The sequence below is a fragment of the Setaria italica genome, chromosome IX (genome assembly GCF_000263155.2).
Source record: "Setaria italica strain Yugu1 chromosome IX, Setaria_italica_v2.0, whole genome shotgun sequence".
Classification (NCBI taxonomy): Eukaryota; Viridiplantae; Streptophyta; class Magnoliopsida; order Poales; family Poaceae; genus Setaria; species Setaria italica.
This window is the reverse complement of record NC_028458.1, coordinates 17,422,597-17,448,060: the sequence shown is the minus strand read 5'-3', so window position 1 is coordinate 17,448,060 and position 25,464 is coordinate 17,422,597. Positions and strand designations below refer to the sequence as shown.

At 47.0% G+C, this 25,464-nt stretch overlaps 5 protein-coding genes across 5 annotated transcripts; 4 read left to right on the top strand and 1 right to left on the bottom strand.

Moving 5' to 3' along the window:
* Positions 1 to 250: 250 nt before the first annotated feature.
* LOC101759993 (chaperonin CPN60-2, mitochondrial) lies at positions 251 to 5,346 on the top strand. Its single transcript, XM_004982898.4, has 17 exons — positions 251 to 491; positions 994 to 1,125; positions 1,348 to 1,507; positions 2,102 to 2,277; positions 2,372 to 2,467; positions 2,721 to 2,825; positions 2,910 to 2,996; positions 3,091 to 3,180; positions 3,246 to 3,326; positions 3,412 to 3,480; positions 3,663 to 3,740; positions 3,825 to 3,920; positions 4,061 to 4,160; positions 4,268 to 4,371; positions 4,445 to 4,550; positions 4,635 to 4,713; positions 4,935 to 5,346. The coding sequence occupies exons 1-17, from the start codon at positions 423 to 425 to the stop codon at positions 5,035 to 5,037; spliced, it is 1,731 nt and encodes a 576-aa protein (XP_004982955.1). The 5' UTR covers positions 251 to 422; the 3' UTR covers positions 5,038 to 5,346.
* Positions 5,347 to 6,370: 1,024 nt separating this feature from the next.
* Positions 6,371 to 8,120, top strand: LOC101759590 (GDSL esterase/lipase At5g33370). The gene is made up of 3 exons (XM_004982897.3): positions 6,371 to 6,660; positions 6,755 to 7,125; positions 7,213 to 8,120. The coding sequence occupies exons 1-3, from the start codon at positions 6,432 to 6,434 to the stop codon at positions 7,702 to 7,704; spliced, it is 1,092 nt and encodes a 363-aa protein (XP_004982954.1). The 5' UTR covers positions 6,371 to 6,431; the 3' UTR covers positions 7,705 to 8,120.
* Positions 8,121 to 8,243: 123 nt separating this feature from the next.
* Positions 8,244 to 14,776, top strand: LOC101759182 (F-box protein PP2-B11-like). Its single transcript, XM_004982896.3, has 2 exons — positions 8,244 to 9,019; positions 13,901 to 14,776. The coding sequence occupies exons 1-2, from the start codon at positions 8,598 to 8,600 to the stop codon at positions 14,400 to 14,402; spliced, it is 924 nt and encodes a 307-aa protein (XP_004982953.1). The 5' UTR covers positions 8,244 to 8,597; the 3' UTR covers positions 14,403 to 14,776.
* Positions 14,777 to 16,895: 2,119 nt separating this feature from the next.
* LOC101758776 lies at positions 16,896 to 17,734 on the top strand. Its single transcript, XM_004982895.1, has 2 exons — positions 16,896 to 17,404; positions 17,511 to 17,734. The coding sequence occupies exons 1-2, from the start codon at positions 16,896 to 16,898 to the stop codon at positions 17,668 to 17,670; spliced, it is 669 nt and encodes a 222-aa protein (XP_004982952.1). The 3' UTR covers positions 17,671 to 17,734.
* Positions 17,735 to 18,162: 428 nt separating this feature from the next.
* On the bottom strand, positions 18,163 to 20,620 carry LOC101758368 (two-component response regulator EHD1). The gene is made up of 4 exons (XM_022823605.1): positions 20,484 to 20,620; positions 19,839 to 20,186; positions 19,673 to 19,749; positions 18,163 to 18,663 (listed from the first exon to the last, which is right to left on the bottom strand). The coding sequence occupies exons 1-4, from the start codon at positions 20,605 to 20,607 to the stop codon at positions 18,349 to 18,351; spliced, it is 864 nt and encodes a 287-aa protein (XP_022679340.1). The 5' UTR covers positions 20,608 to 20,620; the 3' UTR covers positions 18,163 to 18,348.
* Between the last annotated feature and the right edge of the window lie 4,844 nt (positions 20,621 to 25,464).

Sequence of the window (25,464 nt, the reverse complement as noted above, 5' to 3'; positions counted from 1 at the left end):
CTGTCATTTTTGAGATGATTTATTTGTTGGCTTGCCCTTCCATGTGACATTCAGATTAGTGGGCCGTAACCCACTTCACCAGATTATGGGCTGCACCCAAAAGACCAAAGCCCACTTTGGACGGCCGCGGCAGCCGCCGCGCCGTCGCGCATGTGCTGGCTGCGGCGCCCGCACCGCCGCACGCCCATCAACAACCCAGTAAAACCCTAAACCCTAGTGGATGCTTCTAGAGCCACCGCGCACCCTCCGTTCGCCTCCCCCCGCCCTCCCTCTAAAATCCATCCGTCCCCCACCTCCTCGGCGCCTCGCGTCCTCTTCCCCCTCCGCAAGAAAGAAGCGACGCAGCTCGCCTCCATCCCCGCCCCAAACTCGAGCTCGCTCGCCGGCGACCGCCTCCGCACCCGCGCCTCCTCCTCGCCGTCATGTATCGCGCAGCAGCCAGCCTCGCCTCCAAGGCGCGGCAAGCCGGGAGCAGCGCCGCCGCTCGCCAGGTGAGAACAGAGTCTCGTGTTGCTGGGCGTCCGGGCTTAGGTGGGGTTTGGTGAAGAGCCCGCTCGCAGATTTGGTAATGCCGGGCTGGCCACCTGGTGGTTCTGCGCGCAGGGCTTAGTTGAATCTGTTGGTGACTCCCTGCTAGACTGCTAGTTCTTAGGATTCAGTGGGTTCGTGGGGTTTGCTGCTAGATGTAGTTCGTATTTGTGTGACCCTGCTGGAATCTGTAGCTTACTAGGAAGATCTAGCACGCTCGCTAGTGTCGTTGGGGTTATTCGTTCATTTACGGTCGTGATCTCGTCACTTCCGTGCTCTGTTTAGCTATTAGACCTCGAGTTTACATGATGGATAGCCCTGGCGGGCACAATCTGATCTGATCCGGCAGAAATTGAGATCATCTGAATTTTGTTACTATGTTGTGTAACCTGGTCTCTATTTGGTTGAGTGGCTCTCGGTTGAATGTGCTCATTGTACTAAGTTTTGTTATGTGATGCTTTATAGGTTGGGAGCAGGCTTGCCTGGAGCAGAAACTATGCTGCCAAGGATATCAAGTTTGGCGTTGAGGCCCGTGCCCTGATGCTGAGGGGCGTTGAGGAATTGGCTGATGCAGTCAAAGTGACAATGGGTCCTAAGGTATAGTATAACTACGTTCTTATAAACACAAACTAGCAGTTCTGAATATCTGAATGTGCACCAAATTTCCATGACAGAACACTGGCTGATTGCCTTTTTAGTTCTGTTAAATCCTTGCATTTGCCTGTTTCTTTCCTGACTCTTGGAGTTGCCAATGCTATCTGTTGTAATACTGTTGCAGTAGCTGTTTGTTTGTACTCACTTATTGTGTGCATTATGCAGGGTCGCAATGTGGTTATTGAACAAAGCTTTGGTGCACCAAAAGTCACAAAAGATGGTGTGACCGTTGCTAAGAGCATTGAATTCAAAGATAGAGTAAAGAATGTTGGTGCAAGCCTTGTGAAGCAGGTCGCCAATGCAACTAACGACACTGCTGGAGATGGTATGCCATTCTTATGTTCTGAACTATGTGTGTAACGATATGATTTTGCTAAAAGTTGTTACAAGACTTGGCAGCGTAGCTACTTCCAAGCATCATATAGAAGTGTTCCTGCCTTTTCTGAATATTATGTTGGTCTCATTGTTGACACAACTGCAGTACTTATATGTTCACTATTGCTCTTTGTGCCTTTGCTATTTTCTGATTTGTTTGGTCTGGTGGTGTCCTTCTTTTTGTGAACAGCTCTACTCTTCTTAGCCTTAGCAAAGACATGTGATCATTTGAATGCTAATACCATATATATGCTTGTTCCCAAGGGATTTATCTTCCCTTCTTGCTATACCATTAAAATAGTATTTCCTCCTTGTTTGAAGATACAAAACTTGAATCAGTTAGTCAAATTATAGGTATGTTTGTCTGTGTAAAAACCTGTTTCAATGTTATTTTACACTACTTTGGTTTTGTATGTATAGATATTATATTTTGAGAAAAATGGTCAAAGTCTGACATTTACAACCAGTCTGCTTATGCCTTGAATTGAGGGAAACTTGTCAGTGCGATTCTAACTGTGACATTGCTGTTATCTTGAATTTTCAGGTACCACATGTGCTACTGTTTTGACAAAAGCAATATTTACTGAGGGGTGCAAATCTGTTGCGGCCGGAATGAATGCAATGGATTTAAGGCGTGGAATCTCAATGGCTGTTGATGCTGTTGTGACCAATCTGAAGGGCATGGCCAGAATGATCAGCACGTCGGAAGAGATTGCACAGGTATATCTGCAAAGCTCAGTTTACTGTATTTGTTTTGTTCATAATGTCCATTCAGTTTTTAAAATATCCTTTTATTTTATTTGTGCTGTAAAAGGTGGGTACAATATCAGCAAATGGGGAAAGGGAAATTGGTGAACTTATTGCCAAGGCTATGGAGAAGGTTGGCAAAGAGGGTGTGATCACCATTGCGGTAAGTTAACCTGGGATGCTTGTTTATGCTATTCCTCTCACTGTATGATTCAGTTGCACTAAAATCACAATAATTAATAAATGGACAAATTTTGATTGCTTCCCAGTTTGACTACATCACCACTCTGAATATGCTACGATGCTGTATGGTTCATTGTTGTCTTTTCTGTTTTCACAGCTTCCTGAAATTGCTCCTTTTTGCATTATGCTGAATTGACTTGTTTATTGAAACATGTTATTGAAACATTTGACAGGATGGTAACACCCTTTACAATGAGCTTGAAGTTGTGGAAGGCATGAAACTTGACAGAGGTTACATCTCCCCGTACTTCATTACCAACTCAAAAACCCAGAAATGTGTAAGTGCCCTTTTTTGCCTGGCCTCGAATTCTGATCGTGTGCACCACAGGAATACCTTAGTTGTATTTGTTTTCATATCACAGGAACTGGAAGACCCTTTGATCTTGATTCATGACAAGAAGGTCTCGAACATGCACGCGGTGGTTAAAGTTTTGGAGATGGCTCTAAAGGTAAAATGCTTGTTCTTATTGAACTGGAACAAATATCTGTCTCATTGTAGCCTTTGTTGATGCAAATTTTCTTTTCATGCTTTTCTTTGAACAGAAGCAAAAGCCTCTACTGATTGTTGCAGAAGATGTGGAAAGTGAAGCATTGGGCACTCTGATTCTTAACAAGCTTCGTGCAGGCATCAAGGTAACTGGTTGTCAATTTCTGCAATTGGTATTTGTTTGTTCTGTTCTAATTGGAATACCATTCAGGTCTGTGCTGTTAAAGCTCCTGGTTTTGGGGAAAACAGGAAGGCAAACTTACAAGACCTTGCTGTCCTTACCGGAGGAGAAGTAAGCTTGAGAGTTATTTCTGGTGCGTGTTATTTTCTGTAGAATTCAGTAGCATGTATTGATATCTGCTTTGATCATGATTCAGGTCATAACTGAAGAGCTTGGAATGAAACTTGAGAGTGTTGAACCTCTAATGTTGGGTTCATGCAAAAAGGTATAATCTGTACCGAACTTTCTAGTATTTTCTAGCACGAGATTAAATTTTGATTGGAATCTTTAGACGGTCACTTTTCTAATTCTAACAAGATCTTTCAGTGTCATGCTAGTTTCATTCTTTTTTTCTTTTTTATACAGTAAGCTGACTTATTTAATCAATGGCATTTGTTTTAAATGAAGGTGACTGTCTCTAAGGATGACACTGTTATTCTTGATGGAGCTGGAGACAAGAAGGCCATTGAAGAGAGGGCAGAGCAGGTTCGCGCAATAATACCTTGTTGTGCTGACTTGTAAATTACTATGAACTTTCTGTGTGTGACAATTTTGGGCATTGTGTTACAGATTAGATCTGCAATTGAGAATAGCACATCTGATTATGACAAGGAAAAGCTACAGGAGAGGTTGGCAAAGCTCTCTGGAGGTGTTGCTGTTCTAAAGGTGAGGTTTGATGACCCATATGTTGTAAGGTCTTGGTAGTGGTAGATTGCATGTTTCCAAACATTCCTGTTCTATTGTGATAATTGATACATGTGGCTGTCTGAATTTGCTGATTTGTGCTTATTGTGTACTGCCTACAGATTGGAGGAGCCAGCGAAGCAGAAGTTGGTGAGAAGAAGGATAGAGTGACAGATGCACTGAACGCTACTAAAGCTGCTGTGGAAGAGGGCATTGTACCAGGTAATGTATTTCAAGTTCACAGGATGTTAATATTTCCTGCAGTCTTATTTTTTGATTTCCTATTGTGGTATTGTGTCTGATATACTCCAACTTCAATTGGTATGCAGGTGGTGGTGTTGCTCTTCTCTATGCGGCAAAGGAGCTTGACAAATTGCAGACCGCGAACTTTGATCAGAAGATTGGTGTCCAGATCATTCAGAACGCCCTGAAGGTTAGGGAGAGAACAAATAAAAAAAATTTACTTCTTTACCTGTGTGCTATGCTGACAACTGTGTGTTATGCAGACACCTGTGCACACCATTGCTTCCAATGCTGGTGTGGAGGGAGCAGTGGTGGTGGGCAAGCTTTTGGAGCAAGGAAATACTGACCTTGGTTATGATGCTGCCAAAGGTAGGATATTTCAGTTATTTTGTGCACCATCTGTCTCAACAGCTGATTCTAAGTATGCTTGCTGATTCTTCATGAATTGTCTAGGTGAATATGTTGACATGGTGAAGGCCGGTATCATCGATCCACTAAAAGTCATCAGAACTGCCTTGGTGGATGCTGCTAGGTAAACTATCTATGACCTTTCAACTGTGCAATAACAAGTTCAAACTTTCCACAATCAACTATCAGTCAATAATGATGTGGTCATGGTATTCCGAACTGCCCTTTGCTGTTGAAAACTGTTTCTTGTGAGCACAACTGCTCATCTAGTACTGTTAGGAGATGCTGTTGCTTTTCATATTTGGTGTGTGTTAACGAGTTGTTTTGTTTGCCCTGTTGTCGCAGCGTGTCATCCCTGATGACCACAACGGAATCCATCATTGTAGAGATCCCCAAGGAAGAGGCACCCGCACCGGCAATGGGTGGCATGGGTGGAATGGAGTACTAGAGGCATCACACCCTCGATAACACACAGCAGTCAGAGCTACGTGGACTAGGATTTTAATTTTTTGGGCGGTGCAAGTTCATCTTTGCTGTATTTTGGTCGTTGATGAGGTGATTGTCAGGCGATACAATTTTGAGTCTGCGGACGAAAGGACCTCACCGAGCTCCCAACGGAGCTAGTGTTGGAATAATAAGCGGTAGCTGAGAGCTGGAGCGGTAGATCAAAATTGGATTCTGACACCTTGTGCCGGACTTTCTGTACTGAAAAACTACATTTTTTTGGTGGTGGTATATCGTGGGTTTCCTTTCTGCATGCTCTTGCATCATTGATCTATGCGAGTGAATGGCAAAGGTGAACGGTGGCGCGGCTTCTGCTGCGGATCCCTTCGACCCAGATAATGCTTTTCTTCCTCTGCCGCCGAAGGGCAGTTTCTGCTGCGGATGTTGTATTCTTGAAATTACCATAGGAGTACGAGTTCCCCGCTTTTAGCTTCAGTAAGCTCGGGCTGGCCTTCGCTCGACGCCGTCGAAGCCGCATGCCCGCGTCACCCCGAGCGCAGGTTCGCTGTCTCCATCGAACGGGCGTGCGTTCCTGTCTTGTGCCACGCCGGCGACGCGACGTCTCGAGCTAGCCACCGGGAGCGAGGCTGCGAGCAAACAGGGCGGTTATTATAGCGGGGCCATTCAATGGCGTGAAAATTGGGAACGCGATTTTGGAGGTGCAGGAACAACGAAAGCTCCAGCCTCCAGAGCCCCTGGCCAGGCACTGCTCCTATAGGCCTTTGTCTTGCGGCAAACTCGCTACATATAACGAAATTGGCACAATCTGGACCGGTGCTAGTTCTTGAACATCTTTTCCTTTTGAAGACCGTCAGTTCAGGTGGTGAGAGTGCTTCAGCTTTTAGTGAACTCATCTTGCGCTTCTCATAGAAAAAAAAAATAGTGGCTCGTGTAAACTGCCCCGCAAGTAGTTAAGGGCCTCAACCTATCCTATGGCCGTCCTTTTAACTCTGGTAAGCCAATCATCATAAGTGAGCAGATCACAATTATTCGAGGTTAATGAGCTTATACGAGTGATCAGATGTAGGTTCGTACATTATGAACTGCAGGGAAATGGGCGTGCAGGAACGTGCCCGGCAGCAGCTTTGGAGGTTTATGAATGAACTCCGGAGGTTCGTACATGTACTGATGCTCATGCGGCGGCGGCGCGCACATCTAAGATTGTGGCTCGATTAATAGTCCCGTCCCATCTGATGCGACCATTCGGCCTGCTGCCTCCCGCGAACAATGCTATATATAATAACCATAGAACCGCAGGTTTCGATGTGCATGAGGCCACGAACGAACACTTGGCCCACTCCAAGGACCCATCGGCCATCGCCTCGCTCGCTTCCGACGATGATGAGGAGCCTCCTGGCGGCGGCGCTCGCGGTGCTGGGCTTGCTGGCGAGGCCGTCGGAGTGCGCGCGCGCCTTCTTCGTGTTCGGCGACTCGCTGGTGGACAACGGCAACAACAACTACCTCATGACGACGGCGCGAGCCGACTCGCCGCCGTACGGGATCGACTTCCCGACGCACCGCGCCACCGGCCGCTTCTCCAACGGCAAAAACATCCCCGACATCATCAGTACGCCGGCCGCTCGTTTGTGTTGCAGCTAGCATTGCGCGGGTGCTGTTACGCTGACGGCTAACCTATGAATCTGTCGTCGTCGTCATCGCAGGCGAGCACCTGGGCGCCGAGACCACGCTGCCGTACCTGAGCCCGGAGCTCCGCGGGCAGAAGCTGCTGGTCGGCGCCAACTTCGCGTCGGCCGGCGTCGGGATCCTCAACGACACGGGCATCCAGTTCGTGGACATCCTCCGGATGAGCCGGCAGCTGCGCTACTTCGGCGAGTACCAGGCCAAGCTGCGCGCGCTGGTGGGCGCCGCCCGGGCGCGGCAGCTGGTCCGGCGCTCCCTGACCCTCATCACCCTCGGCGGCAACGACTTCGTCAACAACTACTACCTCGTCCCCTTCTCCCTGCGCTCCCGCCAGTTCGCGCTCCCGGACTACGTGCGCTACCTCGTCTCCGAGTACAAGAAGATCCTCATCGTGCGTACTTTGCTACTTGTTGTATATATACACATATACATATATACATACATACATATATATATACTGACACGTACGTACACGCAGAGGCTGTACGCGATGGGTTGCCGCCGTGTGCTGGTGACGGGGACGGGCCCGCTGGGGTGCGCGCCGGCGATCCTGGCGCAGCGCAGCCGCAACGGCGAGTGCGCGGCGGAGCTGATGCGCGCGGCGTCGCTCTTCAACCCGCAGCTGGCGCGGGCGCTGGATGGGCTGAACGCGCGGTTCGGCGCGGGGACCTTCGTCGCGGCGAACGCGTTCCGCGTCCACTTCGACTTCGTCAGCGACCCGGCGGCGTACGGGTTCGCGACGGCCACGGAGGCGTGCTGCGGGCAGGGTCCCCACAATGGGCTGGGCCTGTGCACGGCGGCGTCCAACCTGTGCGCCGACCGGGGGCGCTACGTGTTCTGGGACCCCTACCACCCCACGGAGCGCGCCAACCGGATCATCGTCAGCCAGTTCATGAGCGGGTCTCTCGACTACGTCAGCCCCATGAACCTCAGCACCGTCCTCGAGATGGACGCCAGGCTGGGCGCCTGATCCATGGAGAGCCAGGCGAACGGTCGAGCTGCCGACGTGGCGCTTGTGCCGGCTGTCGTGTATGCACGTAGTATAAATTAACAGCATTGTGTGTGTGTGTGTGTGTGTGTGTGTGTGTGTGTGTCCATGTGTTCGGTAGTACAAATTGGTAAGGTCCTCGTGGAAGAAGGATGGATATTCGGATGACGTGTCAACACGAGAATGGTTGTGTAGTGTACACGCAGGAAAGAATTGGAACGGGATCGTGAATAATTTGAAGAGTTCATTCAGCAATTGGGTGGACCGACGACGAGCGGTACGGTGGAGGCAGGCGACGGACGGTCTGGACCAGAGTATTTTTGTTTGGGCCGTCTGCCTCGGCGTCGGCTTTGGGCTCATTTAACTCGTATAAGCTTCCAAAAGTTGGGTTTAGAATATGGGCCAAACTCCTGCGATATTTTCGTCTTTTCTATTTTCAATTTTTCATCCACGCACGTTCCGTACACTGGTGCCACAAAACAGGCAATTAGTGGTGTTGGGGGTTGGTACCCTGTCCCCCTCTGAATCTGGTGACGCCTTGCGCTCGGAATCTCTAGTCTGAGCCTCTGAGGTTGATGGCGTCAGAAATTTGGTGCCGGCCAAGTGAATCCAATGCAACTTGTGGTGGCAGTTGGTATCTTTGGGTTGGAGCGATTGGGAGCGCATCATCACCTCGTCCAATCACGCTAGCTTCTTGCCAATAAACTCGCCGAGGTTTCGCTGTCGCTCGGCAAACTTGGAGTGGATCTGGCCCTGCTGTTTTTGTTAATTCCGGAAGGCTACGCGCCAAGCTAGCTTAACTAGCGTCGCGCCCACAAGAGCGGCAGCTGCGTGCGAGGAGCACGCACACGCGCGCGGCGGCGACGGCGAGGGCGATGGCGGCGGAGGAGAGCCGGCAGGAGACCAGCCTGGGCTACCTCCCCGAGGCGTGCCTGGCGCACGCCATCGCGCTCACCTCCCCGCGCGACGCCAGCCGCTGCGCCGCCGTCTCCCCGGCCTTCCGCGACGCCGCCGACTCCGACCACGTCTGGGGCCGCTTCATCCCCGAGGGCCACCTCCGCGCCGTCGTCGACCTGCAGACCGTCAACACCGCCGCCGGCCGCCGGGCCAGCACCAAGAAGGACGCCTACCTCGGCCTCTGCGAGGGCGGCGTCGCCGTCGACGGAGACGCCGGGTGCAGGCTGTGGCTGGACAGGGCGAGCGGCGCCAAGTGCTACGCGCTGTCGGCGAGGAGGCTCAGCCTGCCGTGGGAGGATGGCGAGTTCAGCTGGCGATGGGCGGCACACCCGCTCTCCAGGTCCGATTCTCTTCTCCCATCCGAGGCGTGGTTTAGTTTCCAAATTGGAAGCGACAAAGTTTGCATTTTGCTATAAATGCGCAACTGTAGCATTTTGTTTGTATTTGTGAATTATTGTCCAAACATTAACTAATTAGGCTCAAAAGATTCGTCAATATTTGGACAATAATTCACAGATACAAACGAAATACTACAGTTGCGTATTTATGGGAACTAAACAAGGCCCGAGTCGTTTCGTTTAATTCATCCATTTTTCCCTATGTAACCTTCATCTAAAAATCTTTACTATAGGTAAATTAATTGTTATTACTGATGCACTAAGCGTGTAATGTTCATCTACGTCCTGTAAATTACTGATGCATTAAGCCACTGCCAAAGAAAAGGAAACGAAAGAAAGACAGAAAAATAAACAGATGCGCACAAAGCTAGCTCCAAAATCTGTTACACGCCCAGCTGGCATGATAATGCTGAATCGCACAGACAATGCTGGTAACTTTTGAACAAAGCCAAAACAACGTGCATCTCGTTTCTTAAAAAAGGACAACGTGCATTGACACCGTTTGCTGATTGTTTGTTCTTGGCATGTGCGTACGGAGTATGCGTTAGTGTCACATGGATGATAAGTATTAGGGCGAAGCCAGGTTCGTGGTGCCTGGTGCACTCGCACTGGCACCAGGTCCACTGCGGAAAAAACACCTTCAGTATCGGATTCAAACCCTTCTTTAGTATCGGTTATATAACCGGTATTGCTAAGTAAAGGACCAAAGACCAACCGGTACTAAATTCTTTTTTTCTTTTTTTTCTTTTCTCATTTTCTTTTCTGTTTCTCTATTCTCTATTAGTATTTCATATTTATTTTATTTACGTATACTAGTTCTAATACCAATATATATAAAGTTGTATTTGATCTATAATATTACATTTGAGATACTATTATACATAGACATACTGTGCATAAACATACATGAATAATACATCATTATGGAACTCTCCCGCTGGATTTACTACCTCATCCAGAAGAAATCCACTGAGTTTTTCTTGAATTGCCCGGATGTTTTCCGTCTCGAGTAGTTCTTCCTTCATGTACATAATCCATGTCATTAGCAAAGATTACTATATTAGATCAATGGATTTGCACAATTAGAACTAATTTATTATCAAGAAATTTGTATACGTACTTTGAATTGACTAATATTTATACATTTTGTAACAATAATTTACTACAAAAATATTTACAGTGAATTGCACATTTCTATAATTTATTGAACTATTTGATGAATTTTGTAACAGTAATAAAATTTCTTGGTAGTTTCTAAAAGTGTTAAAGTAATTTTCACTTATTTCTAGACATTTCTAACAATTAACAGAATTTTCTAACATGACATGTTGTACAATTTACAAATAATAGGATTTTGCAAAATATTTTCTATATTTTCTAGCTAATTCAACATTTTTTCTACAATTTCTAGCTAATTTCATATACTGTAGAAATAAAAAAATAAATAATAAAAAATATGACGTCAGCCGGTCGCGGGCTTACGTAAGCAGAGAAGACAATCGAGCCCACGGCCGGACACTTGCGCACTTGGAGGTCGGGTCGAGGGCAGTGCCGGTGTCAGGGTGGCAGAGCAAGGGAGGCGCCGATGGTCAGGTCGGGGGCGACACTGGTGTCGTGGAGGCTGGTGGCGCATCGTCGAGGAAGAGGCCCGCGGCGGTAGAGTGGGGGAGGCGCCAGCGGAGTTGGGGAGATGAGGGCCGCCGGCGGCGGAGTGGGCCGGGGAGAGGTGCGTGCGGTGGCGCCGGGCGACAGTCGGGGGCGGCGCCGGTGTCGGGAAGGCCGCAGGTGGCGGAGTGGGAGAGGTGCCGGTGGAGTCGGGGAGAGGAGGGCTAGCGGTAGTGGAATGGGCCGGGGGAGAGGCGCAAGCGGTGCCGCTGGGTGACGGTCGGGGGTGGTGCCGGTGTCGGGAAGGCTGGCGGTGCGTCGTCGGGAGGAGGCTAGCGGCGGCGGAGTGGGGAAGGCGACGATAGAGTTAGGGAGAGGAGGACCGGCGGTGGCGGAGTGGACCGGGGGAGAGGCGCGTGCTATGCTTGTCAGGGAGGAAGCAGGCGGCGTGTCGTCGGGGCGGCAGCGCGGAGGATCCGGAGGGCCAGCCACGGCGTCGTCATCGACGAGATGAAAAATTCGCTAAGTGTTGAGGGATGGGGGAAGGAACACGATGTGGTTAAATACCTCCTTTAGTACTAGTGCTAGCCAGCACCCGGTACTAAAGGTCTTTTATACCGGGTGCTAGCTAGCACCAGAGGTCGACCCTCTAGTACCGGGTCCAGAGCGCGCCAAAATGAAACTGCCTCCCTTTAGTTCCGGATGTTGTTATTGGAAACTTCATTGTTTGTCTTCCATTGCAGCATTTCCAGCGTGTTACCTAACTTTTTGTGCCCCTGTTTGCAATCTGGGTACAATAATTTTTTATGATCATCTAACATTCACTCAAACTTATTTGACTCCTTCACATTCTCGCAGTCTTCCTTTGCATCTCGCAACACCTAGATCATCAGGACCTTCTTCTGCAACCATCTCTTCTTCAGCCTCGCCCATTGCAGCATCTGCAAAGGCACCTCCTTGAGTCCAATCAGAATTGTAGTTATCATTTTCTTCTTCATCATCATCATCATCATCATCTTTCATCATAACTCCTCTTTCCCCGTGCTTGGTCCAAACGAAATAGTTAGGCATGAATCCCGAGCTGTATATGTGGGCGTGAATAGTCTTTCTGGATGAACATTCCTTCTCATTTTTGCAAATTTGGCATGGACAACAAATGAAACCAGACGGCAGCTTGTTGGACTTTGCCGGATCGAGAAAACCACACAAGCCATTAATGTACTCCATGCAACGTTTATCCGCGATGTACATCCATTGCCGATCCATCTACAAAGTATCACCGAACCAAAGATATTCTGATCATCCATAAAATTATACATGAAACATAACAAACATGATACAAATACCATTAAACTCAAATGTTGTTGAAAGTTTAGATAGAAATACACAAATTTAAATTTCAGAAAAAAAACATGATACACAACGACAAACTCAAATATTGTTAAAAGTTTAGATAGAAATACACAAATTTAAATTTCAGACCCAAACAACATGATACACTACGACAAACCATCCATTGAGTACTATCTAGGAAGACTTTAAGCATTCTTGGACGGCGAAGACGAAGGTTTCGCTGACCCAGCCTCATCCTATGGTTTATTTGTGCCTCCTGCGACGGTAGTACTCAGTGGACCTGAAACACCCGGGAATGACGGTGGAGCATAACGACCTCCAAAAGGAGGTTCCTGACCCACCGCAATAGCATCTTCATGACATCTTTCCAAATAACGAAGCATTGCTCTCTTCCACGTGCTCATTTTTCGATTTATCATGAGGGCCAACTATGATTTTCCCTTACCGTGAGAGGAACGACCATCGCCCCCACCAACGCCACTACCTCCAGCAGCAGTAGCCATCTCTATGTACCACAATTTAATTAGCTCATATTTATGAATAAATTATATTTTTTTCCACAATTTATTTAGCTCAAACATAACATATAAATGGGTGACCTTTGGTACATGTTGGAGCCCCCAATCGGTACTAAAGGAGGTCACGGGGCTCCGGGGGAACTAGCTGTTAGACCCACTAATGCTCACATTAGTACCAGGTCAAAAACCAACCGGTACTAAACCTCGGGACGAATGCCGAGTTTTTGAGAGTTTCCATGTCCAAACAGTTTTTCCCCACTGTTAGTGCTAAAATTCACCGTATGCGCATCACGTAGGCCGATGCACTTGCACCATCAAGTAACAATTTGACTTTTCAACCACGTAGGCTGATCACGTCAGCCTGGCCAGCGTGCGCATCACACGCACCTGGTCACTGGTGTGCAGCCCAGCAAGAAGAAGCTCGACAACTAACGGCAATTCCATAATTTTTTTCTTCAATTCTTAATCCAGTCTCTCTTACTCCTTCCAAGTTTTCTAAACAAATGGATTACTTATGTTGTAGGGTCTTACTTTGATGAATATATGGCTTGATTTCTTTTCAGAAGTTTGGGTTTCTATTATCTATATATTTATTAGTGTATTGATAAAAATAGCTTGCAAAATAATTTCGTCATTTGGTACGTAAGAGATTATGAGGTACTTCGTTGATGTGATAGATTAACATACTCTTCTATATAAATTTGGTAGAACTTAGGATAATTTGATTTAGGATAAATTCAGAATCATTTATATTTATATGTGTGGATGGAACGATGAATTGAAATTAAGTTTGTGTGCACTTCGCAATGTGGTGGACGCAATTAAGGAAACATATTTTTAGATGTGTTCAAAATTGATTATTGTCTCCTCTATCATTTAAGGCCCAAGTTTCAATGTAACCTAGCCAAGCTATAGTGAAATTGACTTCCATTCACAACCATCCAATTTAATTTACAAAGACATGACTTTAATCCGATCAATTTTTAGAGGAGGTAGCTTAATAAATTTTACTTAGCCAAACATCAATATAATTTTTGCCATTCTTTCTTTTGTCTAAGGAAACTTTAGCCATTTTTTTTAAAAAAATTATCCGTATGTATAATCGCTCTATTATGCTTTGCAAAAAGTGTCAATGTATGCTAGAAAAAAAATATCGACGGCCAATACCATGTTGTGCACCATGGTTGTTTCGACTCTAGCTTCGCGCTATATTATAATTCAAAATCATTGAAGAATAAGAATCTCGTCTTTTATTTGATATCAAGCTGATGAATTCAAAAGAAACAAGAAAGTAGTTGTATCAATGTTATTGACTGCATGACACTAATGTATGGTTGGTCTTGTCAGGTTTGGTGAGGTTGCCAAGCTCATGGACTGCACGTTCCTAGACATCTACGGCCGGCTCCCGGCCGCCGCGCTGACGCCAGCGACCTCCTATGCGGCGTACCTGGTCTACGACACCGCAAAAGGGCACCGCGGCCTCAGCTTCCCGGACCAGGAGACGATGGTGAGCTTAAGTGGCCGCGGGGTGCTGTCGGAGGCCAGCCGCCGCGCCGTGTGCCTCCGCCCCAACGAAGCCGAGGCGCGCAAGTTCTGGGGCGCCGACCTCATCGTCGTCGCCCCAAATGGCGTGGGCGAGGAGCCGAGGCTGCGGGGTGATGGGTGGTGGGAGGTGGAGATGGGGCAGCTGCGCACGAGGGAGGCCGGCGAGCATGAGGCCTTGGGCGAGGAGGAGGTGGTGGCGAGCTTCGAGGTCCTGGGGTCCTACCCCAAGCGCGGCCTCATCGTTGAGGGCATCGAGTTCAGGCCCTCCACCAGTCTTGGTTTGGGAGCGTCCGCGCACCAATGATGTGCGGTTGATGACGGATTAAGCCTGCTACAGAGGGTATAACCCACTCTTGTCCACACCCAAATTCAAATAATTATTATCCGCTTCTTACCCTCTTCGATCCCATCCATATCTAATGGATAATTAACTTTGTGCTACATATATATACATATTCAATGGATCCCTCCCCATTTCTAATAGGTATATAATTTTCTATCCCTACCCTCCTATTTGAAGTAGGTGTGGATTTAGAAAATAGGGAGTGGGTGTGGATATCCAGTGGCAGGTTTACAACGGATGCCCCGCCTCAAGATGTGCATGGCTTCTAGTTTGAACATTATTGGCATGGAAGATTTGGACTCTAGAAATGAAGGGATTGGAGAAATCGTTTTACATTTTGTGGTGTTTAGTTGGACCGATTTGGGGACTGTGTCAACGAATCACGTTACATTTTGTTTGGTTAGGGTGACTCTGTATCAGGTACCGTGCAAACGAATAACGCCGAAGTACAATCACGATTAATCTCCCCATCCAAAGGAACCATTCACTTCTCTCAGTTCTCGCCCTCTCCTTTGTACTGATCCCCTTCCTACATACAGAGGCTATAGTATGACTGCACAACTCTTTTTGATTGGAATTAGGGTGCCCGATCTTCTATCAGGTAAGAGTAATTCTTGATTTGGTGGAGTAGCAACATACTCGATCCGACTTCTGATCGGCCAGATCCTCATAATCGAAGCACCACTCCTCTGGTTATCAACCGTGCGCAGTTCGGTTGACCTCCACGAAGACTATCTCCTGCAAGCGAATCAAGAACATAAGCAAGAGCAAAGAAGAACCAACTCAATTGCAGAAAACCTTGAATTAAGCATACGAAGTTGGGGTCTCACAAAACGATGAACGGCGGTTGTGCACTGACAAATTGAATCTAAGCAAAACCTAAATCCTAACTTAGGCGATCTACTGAATATAAAGTGTTTAGGAGCGTGTAAGACCACTGAACGCTTTCTTAATGGACTCCAACACGATACACGGGCCAAAAGCCCAAAAATGGTGACACAGCACCCTGACATAATCTGAATGTGCACTTTTTTCAACGATTCCGGTTGACTCAAAGTGGGACCAATGCCATTAGAAAGTGTGTCTTCTCATCTTTCTATGTATATGTAAAACATCAAAAACGGATTTCGTATATGATCTGGTGTCGATCCTAAAGCGGACCACTCCTGTACTTCTAAGGAAGCAGCGAGGCTCGTCGAGGATGGATGATGCAGCAAGCGCTGCTGCGAGGCGACGGCACCAACGCCGGTGTGCGCTATGATGCTGAGCTTGATGGTCTGATGCTATTCCACTCAAATTTCTAGTGTTCTCCAGCGAGGAGGCCATGGCAGGTTTGGGCTCTACGTCTATGGTTGCATGATCCGATGATCCGGTAATTTAGAATACGTTTGGTTGCTTCATCCGGTGATTTAGAATACGTTTGGTTGCTTGTATCATTTGATAATTGGTTATTATATATATGAAATATTCAAAATATTAATGATTTTTTGTTGGACGAATTGTACCAACACATCTAACATGAAGACATTCACTTAATACATTATTCTATTAGAGGAATGAACCATACGGTACACGTAAATTGGTTGAACCCCACCATCCAGGATCATCCATACATATACCATGTGGTGCATGCAATCAAACACACCCTCAGTTAGTCAATACCGTTACCCGGTGAAACCAAACAAATCACGTAATCACCATCCTGTATCTTATACACTGTTGTGATTTGATACCTTTATGTTTGCATTACCGCACTATGCAAATTAGGAATTTGGTTAACTTTTAACTGTAAGTAAGATATGTGAACGCTATCTTGGTAACACATGAGTAATATGGCAGATGTAAATGCTGCCAAAAAAAATATAACCCATATGAACTTATACATGCAGGCTGTTGATGTGGTAGCGCAGAATATAGTCGATCAGCTTCAAGCATTCGCACAGTAATACTGTCAAGAAACCTTATCGCCGTTACTTGTGCGGGCTTCATTGGCAACAGCTCGAACTACCGCTCACCCTCGGTGCATGTCAAGGAGATCGAAGAGCCCGGCGAGATCCGACAGCTCAAAATCACAACACAAATCACCTCAAGGGAAAAAAAAAAGATGTCTCGTGTATGTTTCGTGGACACCTTCAGAACCTCTTATAGAGGAGATGTCAACCCTGTGCTCATGGTTTCTACTATAAAAACATCCCAATAACTGGGGAGTACTACCACACAGAAAAATACTGCTAAGCTGCCGGCTCCTGGAACCCGGCCACCGCGTGCCCCGCCAAAGCCGCTCCTGGAAACCGGCATGCAGGCGTTCGTGCGCCTCGCCCCCGGCCCTCCGACCTCCCTCCATTCTTGGCAATGCTCCAGCCCTTCACACAATTCTCCGATCCCCAATTAAGCTTGCCAAGCCGGCGAGGCTGCGTGCCGTGCGTGCATGCAGCGACGTCGGCCGGCAGCAGCATGGCCCTGATCGACCTCGGGCGAGGCGGCAGCCGCGGCGCGGGCGCGGGCGCGGGTGGCGCGCCGGCCAAGCCGCGGCTCGTGATGCTCGTCGCCGACCCCTGCCGCGAGTCGACGGCGGCGATGGAGTGGGCGCTCTCACACGCCATTGTCGAGGGCGACGACATCCTGCTCCTCCACGTCAACATGCCCCACCCCCACAACGGCGCCGCCGGCGGGCACGTGCCCTCGCGCTCGTCGTCCGGCGGGAGCGCCGGCTTCCCGATCGCGGCGTTCCTCGGCGGGGGCGGCGCCGGCGCCGGCGCCGGCGCGGACGGCGGTGGGGATTTCATGGAGGCGATGCGCGGCGCGTGCAAGGCGCGGTACCCCCGCGCGCGGGTGCACGGGGAGCGCGTCGAGCCCGCCACGGAGGGCCGCGAGGCCAAGGCACAGACCATCCTCGCCGAGTCCCAGCGCCGCCGCGTCGAGCTCCTCGTCATCGGCCACCGCCGTGTCTCCTCGTTCCTCGGGTACGTACGCCGCCGTGTAATGACCAACGTTCTTCTCGATCTACTCATGCACGCATAGCACAAACACGACGTCTCTAACAATGAAGCATGCCCATATCATCATCAGGTTGAGGAGCTCTAGTGGGTCGAGCCGCGGCCATGACAGCACGGCGGAGTTCTTGATCGAGCATAGCAAGTGCCTGTGCGTGAGCGTGCAGAAGAAGGGCCAGAACGCCGGATACCTGCTCAACACCAAGACCCACAAGAACTTCTGGCTCCTAGCATGAGCATACATGTACTCGCTCCATCTTCAATTGATGGTTCGGACTTGATTTGTCTTCAAATTAGATACGGCGCACATGATGGCACCATGGCACACACCATGCTTGCTTGATTTTACATTACCAATTAGATCAATGCTGGCTCAAACTGGCGGGTATATGTACGAAAAGGCTTTGTTCGTGGTTCGCCCTTCTTCGTATTAATCACTCGATCAGCTTGGCTATTCAATTCTATTCCTAAATACCAGCTCCGTCCTTAAATACATTACCTAAAAACATAAATTAATTTGTTTGTTCTAAACGTCATATATATTTGAGAACGAAGAAAGTACTATGCATGTCTATGTGTGATTCCAAGAAAAAAAAAACCAACTGTAACAACAATCTCTAGTACAGCAAAACTGGAAGCACGGAGGCTCAGAATCAACTGTTCCAATTTTAGATCCAAAGTAGATGTTTCCATTTGAGGCCTGTATAGTGAATTTCTTTTTTTGCCAATTAAAATGATGTTACGATACAGGCAGGCAATACATGTACTTCTGGGAAGATCAAATATGCGGCACACAGCTATTATTCAGGATGTACTACTGTGCACAGGCTATTTTCCAGTACAAGGCATATACGTGCACATTACCTGCTTACTTACGGTTAATGTTCTAGGCAGGCATGCTGTTGCTGATTAAATCATTCCGCCTCGAAATTCCACAAATATGTTGTTTCATATCCCTGTTTATCTGGATCCCATCTAAAATTCTGGAAACCTTCGGGGGAGTAGTTGTTTCGTTCTCGTTCTCCCAGCATACAGTCTAAGCCACTTGATAGGTCATCCATGGGCAAAGAGTAGTCTGTGATCTCCATGCATCCATCTTGATCAAAATACAATGAATTCGAAGAAGTGTTGAGTTGGGTTCTGAGAATGCTTGATTCATGGCTCGATGATGAAGGAGCGCCATCTTTGTGCAATCTTTGACTCGAATTTCTCTGGTGAAGCCTGTATTTCTGCGTCAGTTTAAAAGAAGAGTTTTCTGTCTTAGCATATCCGCAAACAACAGGCCGGCTTCATCATTACGACGCAACAAATCTAAATCTCCAGACTGTATGACATTTGAACTACATCTTAGCACATGCATGCATTTTAAAACCTGATCCGTTTGCATTTCCTAAGCCACACAAAACTTCAGTTGTTTGAAAACATGAATTTGTATAATAAAACTGATACTCCTTTCGTTCAAATTATAGTTCATTTTAGTTTTGTCCTAAGTCAAATATATCTAATTTAGCCAAATTAAATTTATAGGGAAAAGCACCAACATCTAATTAGTTTTATTATTAAATCCACCATGGAAGATGTCCTGATAGGCATTTATTTGGTACTATAAATATTAATATATTTTTTCTATAAGTTTTATCAAAGCTAAATATGTATGTAATATGTTTGACTTAGGACAATCTAAATGAACTTTAATTTGGAATGGATGAAATAGGTGACAACGCCTATTAAAAACTGCAAAATTTATATGGTGCTTTATTGGTGATCCTTTCGAGATCAATTGCATGCATGCGTACCGGATCTATATATGTAAAAAACTAGAGCCCACAAGTTAATACTTCACATAAATTAATTTAACAATATGGTATTTTACTATCATGTGATATTGACAGTTGCAAAGTTATGTGAACATTTAGAGATAGATAATTTAGAGTCTCCGGTCACAATCACCAACAAAATGAGTAAGCTTAACTAAAGGCTTATCTACTTGTTCAAGTGGATGCATGTTCATGGTGTGCATTACTTTTTTGTTTAATTTTATATCACAAAATCGAAAACTAATAAATAGATCAAGGTACGTAGATGGATCTAATGACTGCATTTTAATTAGTATGTGTTGAGATTAACATCATGGATGGTTAACGAGGTAAAACTTGTCTTAGACAACCCTAGGTGATATTTTTGTAAGGCATGCATGCATGCCTTTTACAAGAACATAATTTAGAATTGAGTAATTACCTGAAGGTGACTTGCAACTTGCTCCCTTGTCAAATGTTTAACCTTCATTATCTCCAGTATCTTGTTTGGAACTGCCTCTGTAAACCAAATGACACTAGTCACTACCCCAAAGAAATACGGAGATTAATAGAACATCGCTTAAAAGGAAATGAGATCGAGCACTCACTGTCTGATCCTAGGGAATTCACAGCTGCAATGAATTGGCGGTGCAGCTGCATAGTCCAGCTGAGCCTTGACTTCCTAAGGTCCCGAATGTCTGTGACCGTCCCGTTATTCTCTCTTATCTCACTGTCCAACGTCGCCGTGGCTTCAGTAATTCCCATGGTTCGATATGGCAGCTGATCGACATGTTCAGCGTTGTTACACTTTCTGTGCTCCGCACCAATTTGCTTCCGGAACACATGCTGCCAGATGTTCTTCAATTCTTCAATTCTCAGAGGCTTTATCAGGAAATCTGAAGCCCCATTGGTGATATATTTCATCACTGTGGCCGTATCTCCGTTTGAAGACATTACTGAATAAGATGATGAACATATGGAAAATTTAGCAGATACACACTGAAATTTTGTTAACCCTTCACTTGAACCAGAATCTTCACTACAGACAACACCCACACAAACAAACGCAAATGTAGAGTGTATTGTACTCATCATTTAATCATGGAAGCGAGGGCAATGGAGAGCGGTCTGGTTCAAGAGAAATCAGAAAAGAGGCAACATGCAAGGAGAAGGTAAACTAATGCATCTAATTAACTTAGAAAACTATATACAGAGAGAATAGAGAGACAGAGAATATAGATAGAGGAACTTACTCACGGTGGGGATGCCAAACTTTGAGGTAACTTCTTGCAGAATGAGTAAACTGTCTTCCGTTGGAAAGAACACATCGCAAATGATGAGGTCCACAGTTTGCTGGTTGCCATAGATGAAGGACATTGCTTCTCTAACATTCTTATATGTTGTAACTGAATGTGATTGATGATTATAGTATGTCAGAAAGCATCATACGAATATGTATGGGTATTGGACTAAAACGGTTTATTCTGAAATCTGAAAATTAATTAAATTTATTTACATCCTTACTAAATTGTGCAACTACGTTATTTCAATACATATTATTACCTTAGAAACTTGGTATAACACAATTTTTTTGAATTTGGAAAACCAACAATGCTTTCCTAGTAGAATGAAAAGTTTCTATATGTTCAATTATTCTCCAAAATACTTTTTTTTTCCGCGACCGTGCCTTAGCACGTATTTTATTAAGAGGGAAAATTCTCCAGAATACTAAATGGAGACTGTTATCTTATACACATTCAAAAGCAAATTTCATGAATCCCAACTGTAGCACCAACTGCTATTAGGATGATGGTACTAAAACAAACATTTTAGCAATTTCTTTATGACTTATATATCTTTTTACGACTGAACCTTACAAGTCTAATTCAGAAAAAATAAACAGAGAAAGCTGTAGTCTCGACCTTTCTAGATGGAGAATATGCTTATTAGGCATTCTAATATTTTATTTGTATTTTTTAGTTCGATATTATACTTGAAATTCTATTGCAGTATTGGAAAAGGCCCCTCTCTCCTTTACTATATTTCATGCATTTTGTTGAAACCAATACAGATGTAAATGTGTAATGTTTCTATGTGAATGATTTAAGAGGATCCATAGAATAGATATATTGTTGATCAGAGTAAACTTTGACTCATATTGCATACATATTCTACAAGTGAACCTAGGGTTTTATGTGGATGCCTTGCATGAAGTTGGATTCTCAAAATATAGTGTTGTGCATTAAGATCTAGCATTAGCCAGCATGATATTGTAAATATAAAACTTTAATAATTTTCAATAATCATGATATCTATCTAGTAGTAGACATATGCTGGATGTATTACCCTTGTAGCTGCACTTGATAAGTAGTTCTTCCATAACTGACAGGTATGAAGAGTTGTTATCAATAACGAGGACTCTTAGCCCAGAAGGCCACAGCGCTTGGTCCATTCACCTAATTAAGAGAAAGAGAGCAATTTTTTCTGCATGTTAGGAGGCACGGTATGCTGATTAACTTGGCAACTTTGCTACCCTTTAGTCTAACCTGCCCTTTCTTCTAGGCGTAGCACATCTATATATCATTCACATTCAATTCTTTTAGAATATATATACGTATAGTTCATTACTACTTTGATTGAGTCTAGAAATCAAATATGTGATTTAAATTTAAGCATGACGCATGTCATTATTCAATCATTAACGGGAAAAACATGGAGTTTAGCTGTGCTTGTTGCAATAATTAACAAGACCGAAAATCATGTACAGTAGCTAGCTAGCTTAGATATGTATGATCGCTTGCAGACCTTCCTTTTAGCTAGCTGTCTACACGTATATATGAATCAATCTACCACTAATGACACTTAATATACCTTTATCCAAAGCATCCCAAATTTGCAAAAAAAAAGGGTTGATGAAACTAAACGAGAAATCACCGATATCTTCTTGCAAAGCTGTTAGGCCAACTAATAACAACTTAACCAAAAAACATGTGCATGCAAAATAACACCTCCATATATGTATGAGAGCCGCCATGCATGTATACTTCGTATCCACACATCGTTCTTTTCACATGCGATATTGAAGGAAGCACTTACCGCAGGGGAATGGATCGATCCACCAAGCTACGATGATCTAGTAGCTAGCGACGACTGAGCTCCAAGATACGTGTATGTAATAAAAAGAGATGCATGCAAGATATACATATCTATATATGCTTCTGCTCCAAGAAGATGATTAAATAAGGAATGTGTATGACTGAAAAGCCACGGCCATGCGATGCATATGCAGCTAGATGCAGTATATGCGGAGCGTGAGGTAGAAGGAATGAGAGGGCTGGGAGGGGTATATATCGGCTCCAACGGGGAGCAAATTAAAAGCCAGGGCGGGAGGAATCAAGCTTTGGGAGAGAACATATGCACCCCACGTGAAGCCCCCTCCTCCACAACCCTAACGCGCGGTGGTGAATGGCCGGGAACATATGCACAGCAGTCGGCGGTCGCCGTCGGCGATGAAAGAACGTATCTTTCTACCCGGCGTACCACGTAACGCTCACAACGTATACATCTGTCCCGATCCCCCATCCATCACCTGGGCTGGAGTATCTCTCCCCGGCCTGGCCGTAATGGACCTTTTTGGCATCTAGGCAAGCTTTATCCAGCATTTGAGATTCGTACATACGACTTGGACTTTTCTTTTGAACGATATAGTAGAAAAAATATAAGACTACGCCCCGGGGTCATAGGTAGGAAAAAGGAAAAGAAAAAAAAATAACTAGGCTCGTCCAGTTGGATGGGGCATTAACGCGGGTAACCACTCTCGAAACCGCCAAAACCTGATCGGTTGGATTGAGATATCAACGCGACCGCACTACTCCACTCAACAACGGCAGCCAAACGCGGCATCCACCAACAAGCTCAATCTCATGTAGTCGTTGAAACCTCCAGGTGTGACCTCACAAAGATTAGGAACTGAGAGAACAGACCGTACCGCACCGAGAAGGCCATCGCCATACGGGATCCTTCGCCGTCATGCCGCTACAACATCACACTCCACCCAACAAAGTGATACCACAAGATCCGAACCTCTCGCAGACTGCCTTGCAGTCGCCACCACAATAACACAAAGGAGCGGGGCCTCGCCACATTCGTCATTGGACTCCACCTCACTCTCGTCGCCTCAAAGAGACACCACACGCGGGGGCCTCACCACGCCCGCCACAGTACTTCATGTCACAGATCTGTTTCTATTGTCACCATCAGAATTGTGAGCAATGTTGCCCTGCTTCCCAAGGTCTCCATCCAACCAAGCCACCACCGCAGGTTGACTTCGCCTCGTTGCTCCACCCGCGCTCGTAGCCTCCGCCGCTGTGTCAGCAAGCCAAAGTAGTCGCTTGTGCCGTCTTCCGACGACATACTACGCTAGAGTAGCCTAGCAAAGCTAAGCAACCCGTCACAATCCGCTGCAAGCCTAATCGTCCCATAATGCCGTCGCTGCAAGCGCCGTCATCCGACGCAATCCCACACCGCACTGACAGTTGCCAAGCAACGTCAGCCGCCGCAGTCCGCTGCAAGCAGCCACCCCAACAAAACGCGACAACCCCTGGCTGCCACCAGAACCGCGATCGCCTCCACGTGAGCTCACCAACCCCCATCAAGCTTGCCATCCTTCACCATGCCGCCTTGCCCCCGTCACCATCGGCTGCAGCTTCCCATGAGCAATGTGTCACCAGCAATGCCACAAACCAAGTTGGGTCTCTAGAAACGACGCCTCCAGAGAGGGGACGACGCCAGTGGCGCCACCGTCGCTTGTCCAGAATCTGGACAGGGTTTTCACCCAGAGAACCCCATGCAGCAAGGATAGAGCTCCAAGATGACGCCCCCAAGAACGACGCCCTAGGGTGCCGCTGGCAAAAGCTTTTGCCCGAAGCATCCCACCCCTTGCACTGCACGTACTCAGCCCGACATTCCTGGATCATAGCCATGGGAGCCCATCCACGGCGTCGCTGCGGCACCACAGTCATGCCTCCTCGCATCGCGACGCTGTCGCTCGACCACCCTCACCTCCACTCCTCAGCGCGCTCACACACACGGCTGCCACCGGGCCTGCGCACCTCGGAAGCAGCACCTCCTTCTTCCCCAGGTCCGGCAATCTCACTGCCCAGGCCACCCCGTGCGCGAGGCCAGCACCACAAAAGGGGCACCTCCTCCGTGCCTGCACGTGGCCGGGCTGGTGCGCCGCCATCGTCGGACCCGCCCCCAAGGACGAGGCCGCCTCGCGCTGCTGCTTCCTTCCGCCGCTGGCTGGATCCACTGAAGGGTCATGCGGATTCAGCCACAGAGGCACTAGAGCCACGAGCCCAGGTAGGATCCATGGCCGTGCATGGTGCAGCACTCACCCGTCACCGGCTGTCGCCCCCCATGCCTGGGAGCAGCCTGTCGGCGGATCCTGCCGCGGGGACATCGGATCTGCACCTGCCGGCGCTGGATCTGGTCGTCCTTGCCGACTCCACCACGGGCCGCCCCTCCAACGACCGAGGCGGCCGCTCCCGCCTATACATGAAGGAGGAGAAAGGCCACCCCGCCGCCGTCTTCCTTGCGGGCCGCTCGGACTTCCGGCAGCCGGCTCGAGTGGCGGTGCGGCAAAGGGAAGGGAGGAGAGAGGGAGTGGGTGGTGGCGGCGTTCCGCCCGCTCGTGTCGCCCACGCGGGAGCGACGCGGGGGAAGAGGAAGTGCGGCTACATACCTCTCTCTCTAGCTATCAATCTTGCTAGCAGTACTACAACAACTTGGACTTTCGGATCCACTTTGTCATCTTTTCTCAGCCTTAGCATTGTGTGGTCGAGCCACTACCACTACTGCCGCCGCGCCTCCGCCGGCAATGGCGACGGCCCTACCATCACCGAAAGAAAAATGTTGAATGTAGTAATTTTTTTAATAAACTGTTGATTTATGTTTTAGAAAATGTTGAATCTAGATTTTGTGATGTTGATCTAATTATTAAAAAATTATGAGTCTAATATGTTGGAATGTTGATTTAGAATAATTCTAATTTGTACCTGATAGGAATCTGGGTTCTGAGTTTACCTAGGGCTAGGGCTGGCTACGCCTGATATATCCGTTCCGATCCACAGCTGCTAATACTTTGAGTTGTACTGAAAAATTCTTCCTCTCTGCCCAGTCTGTGCCAAAAGAGCAATGATTTGCGTCTGATGTATTCCGGAAAGTTATATAAAA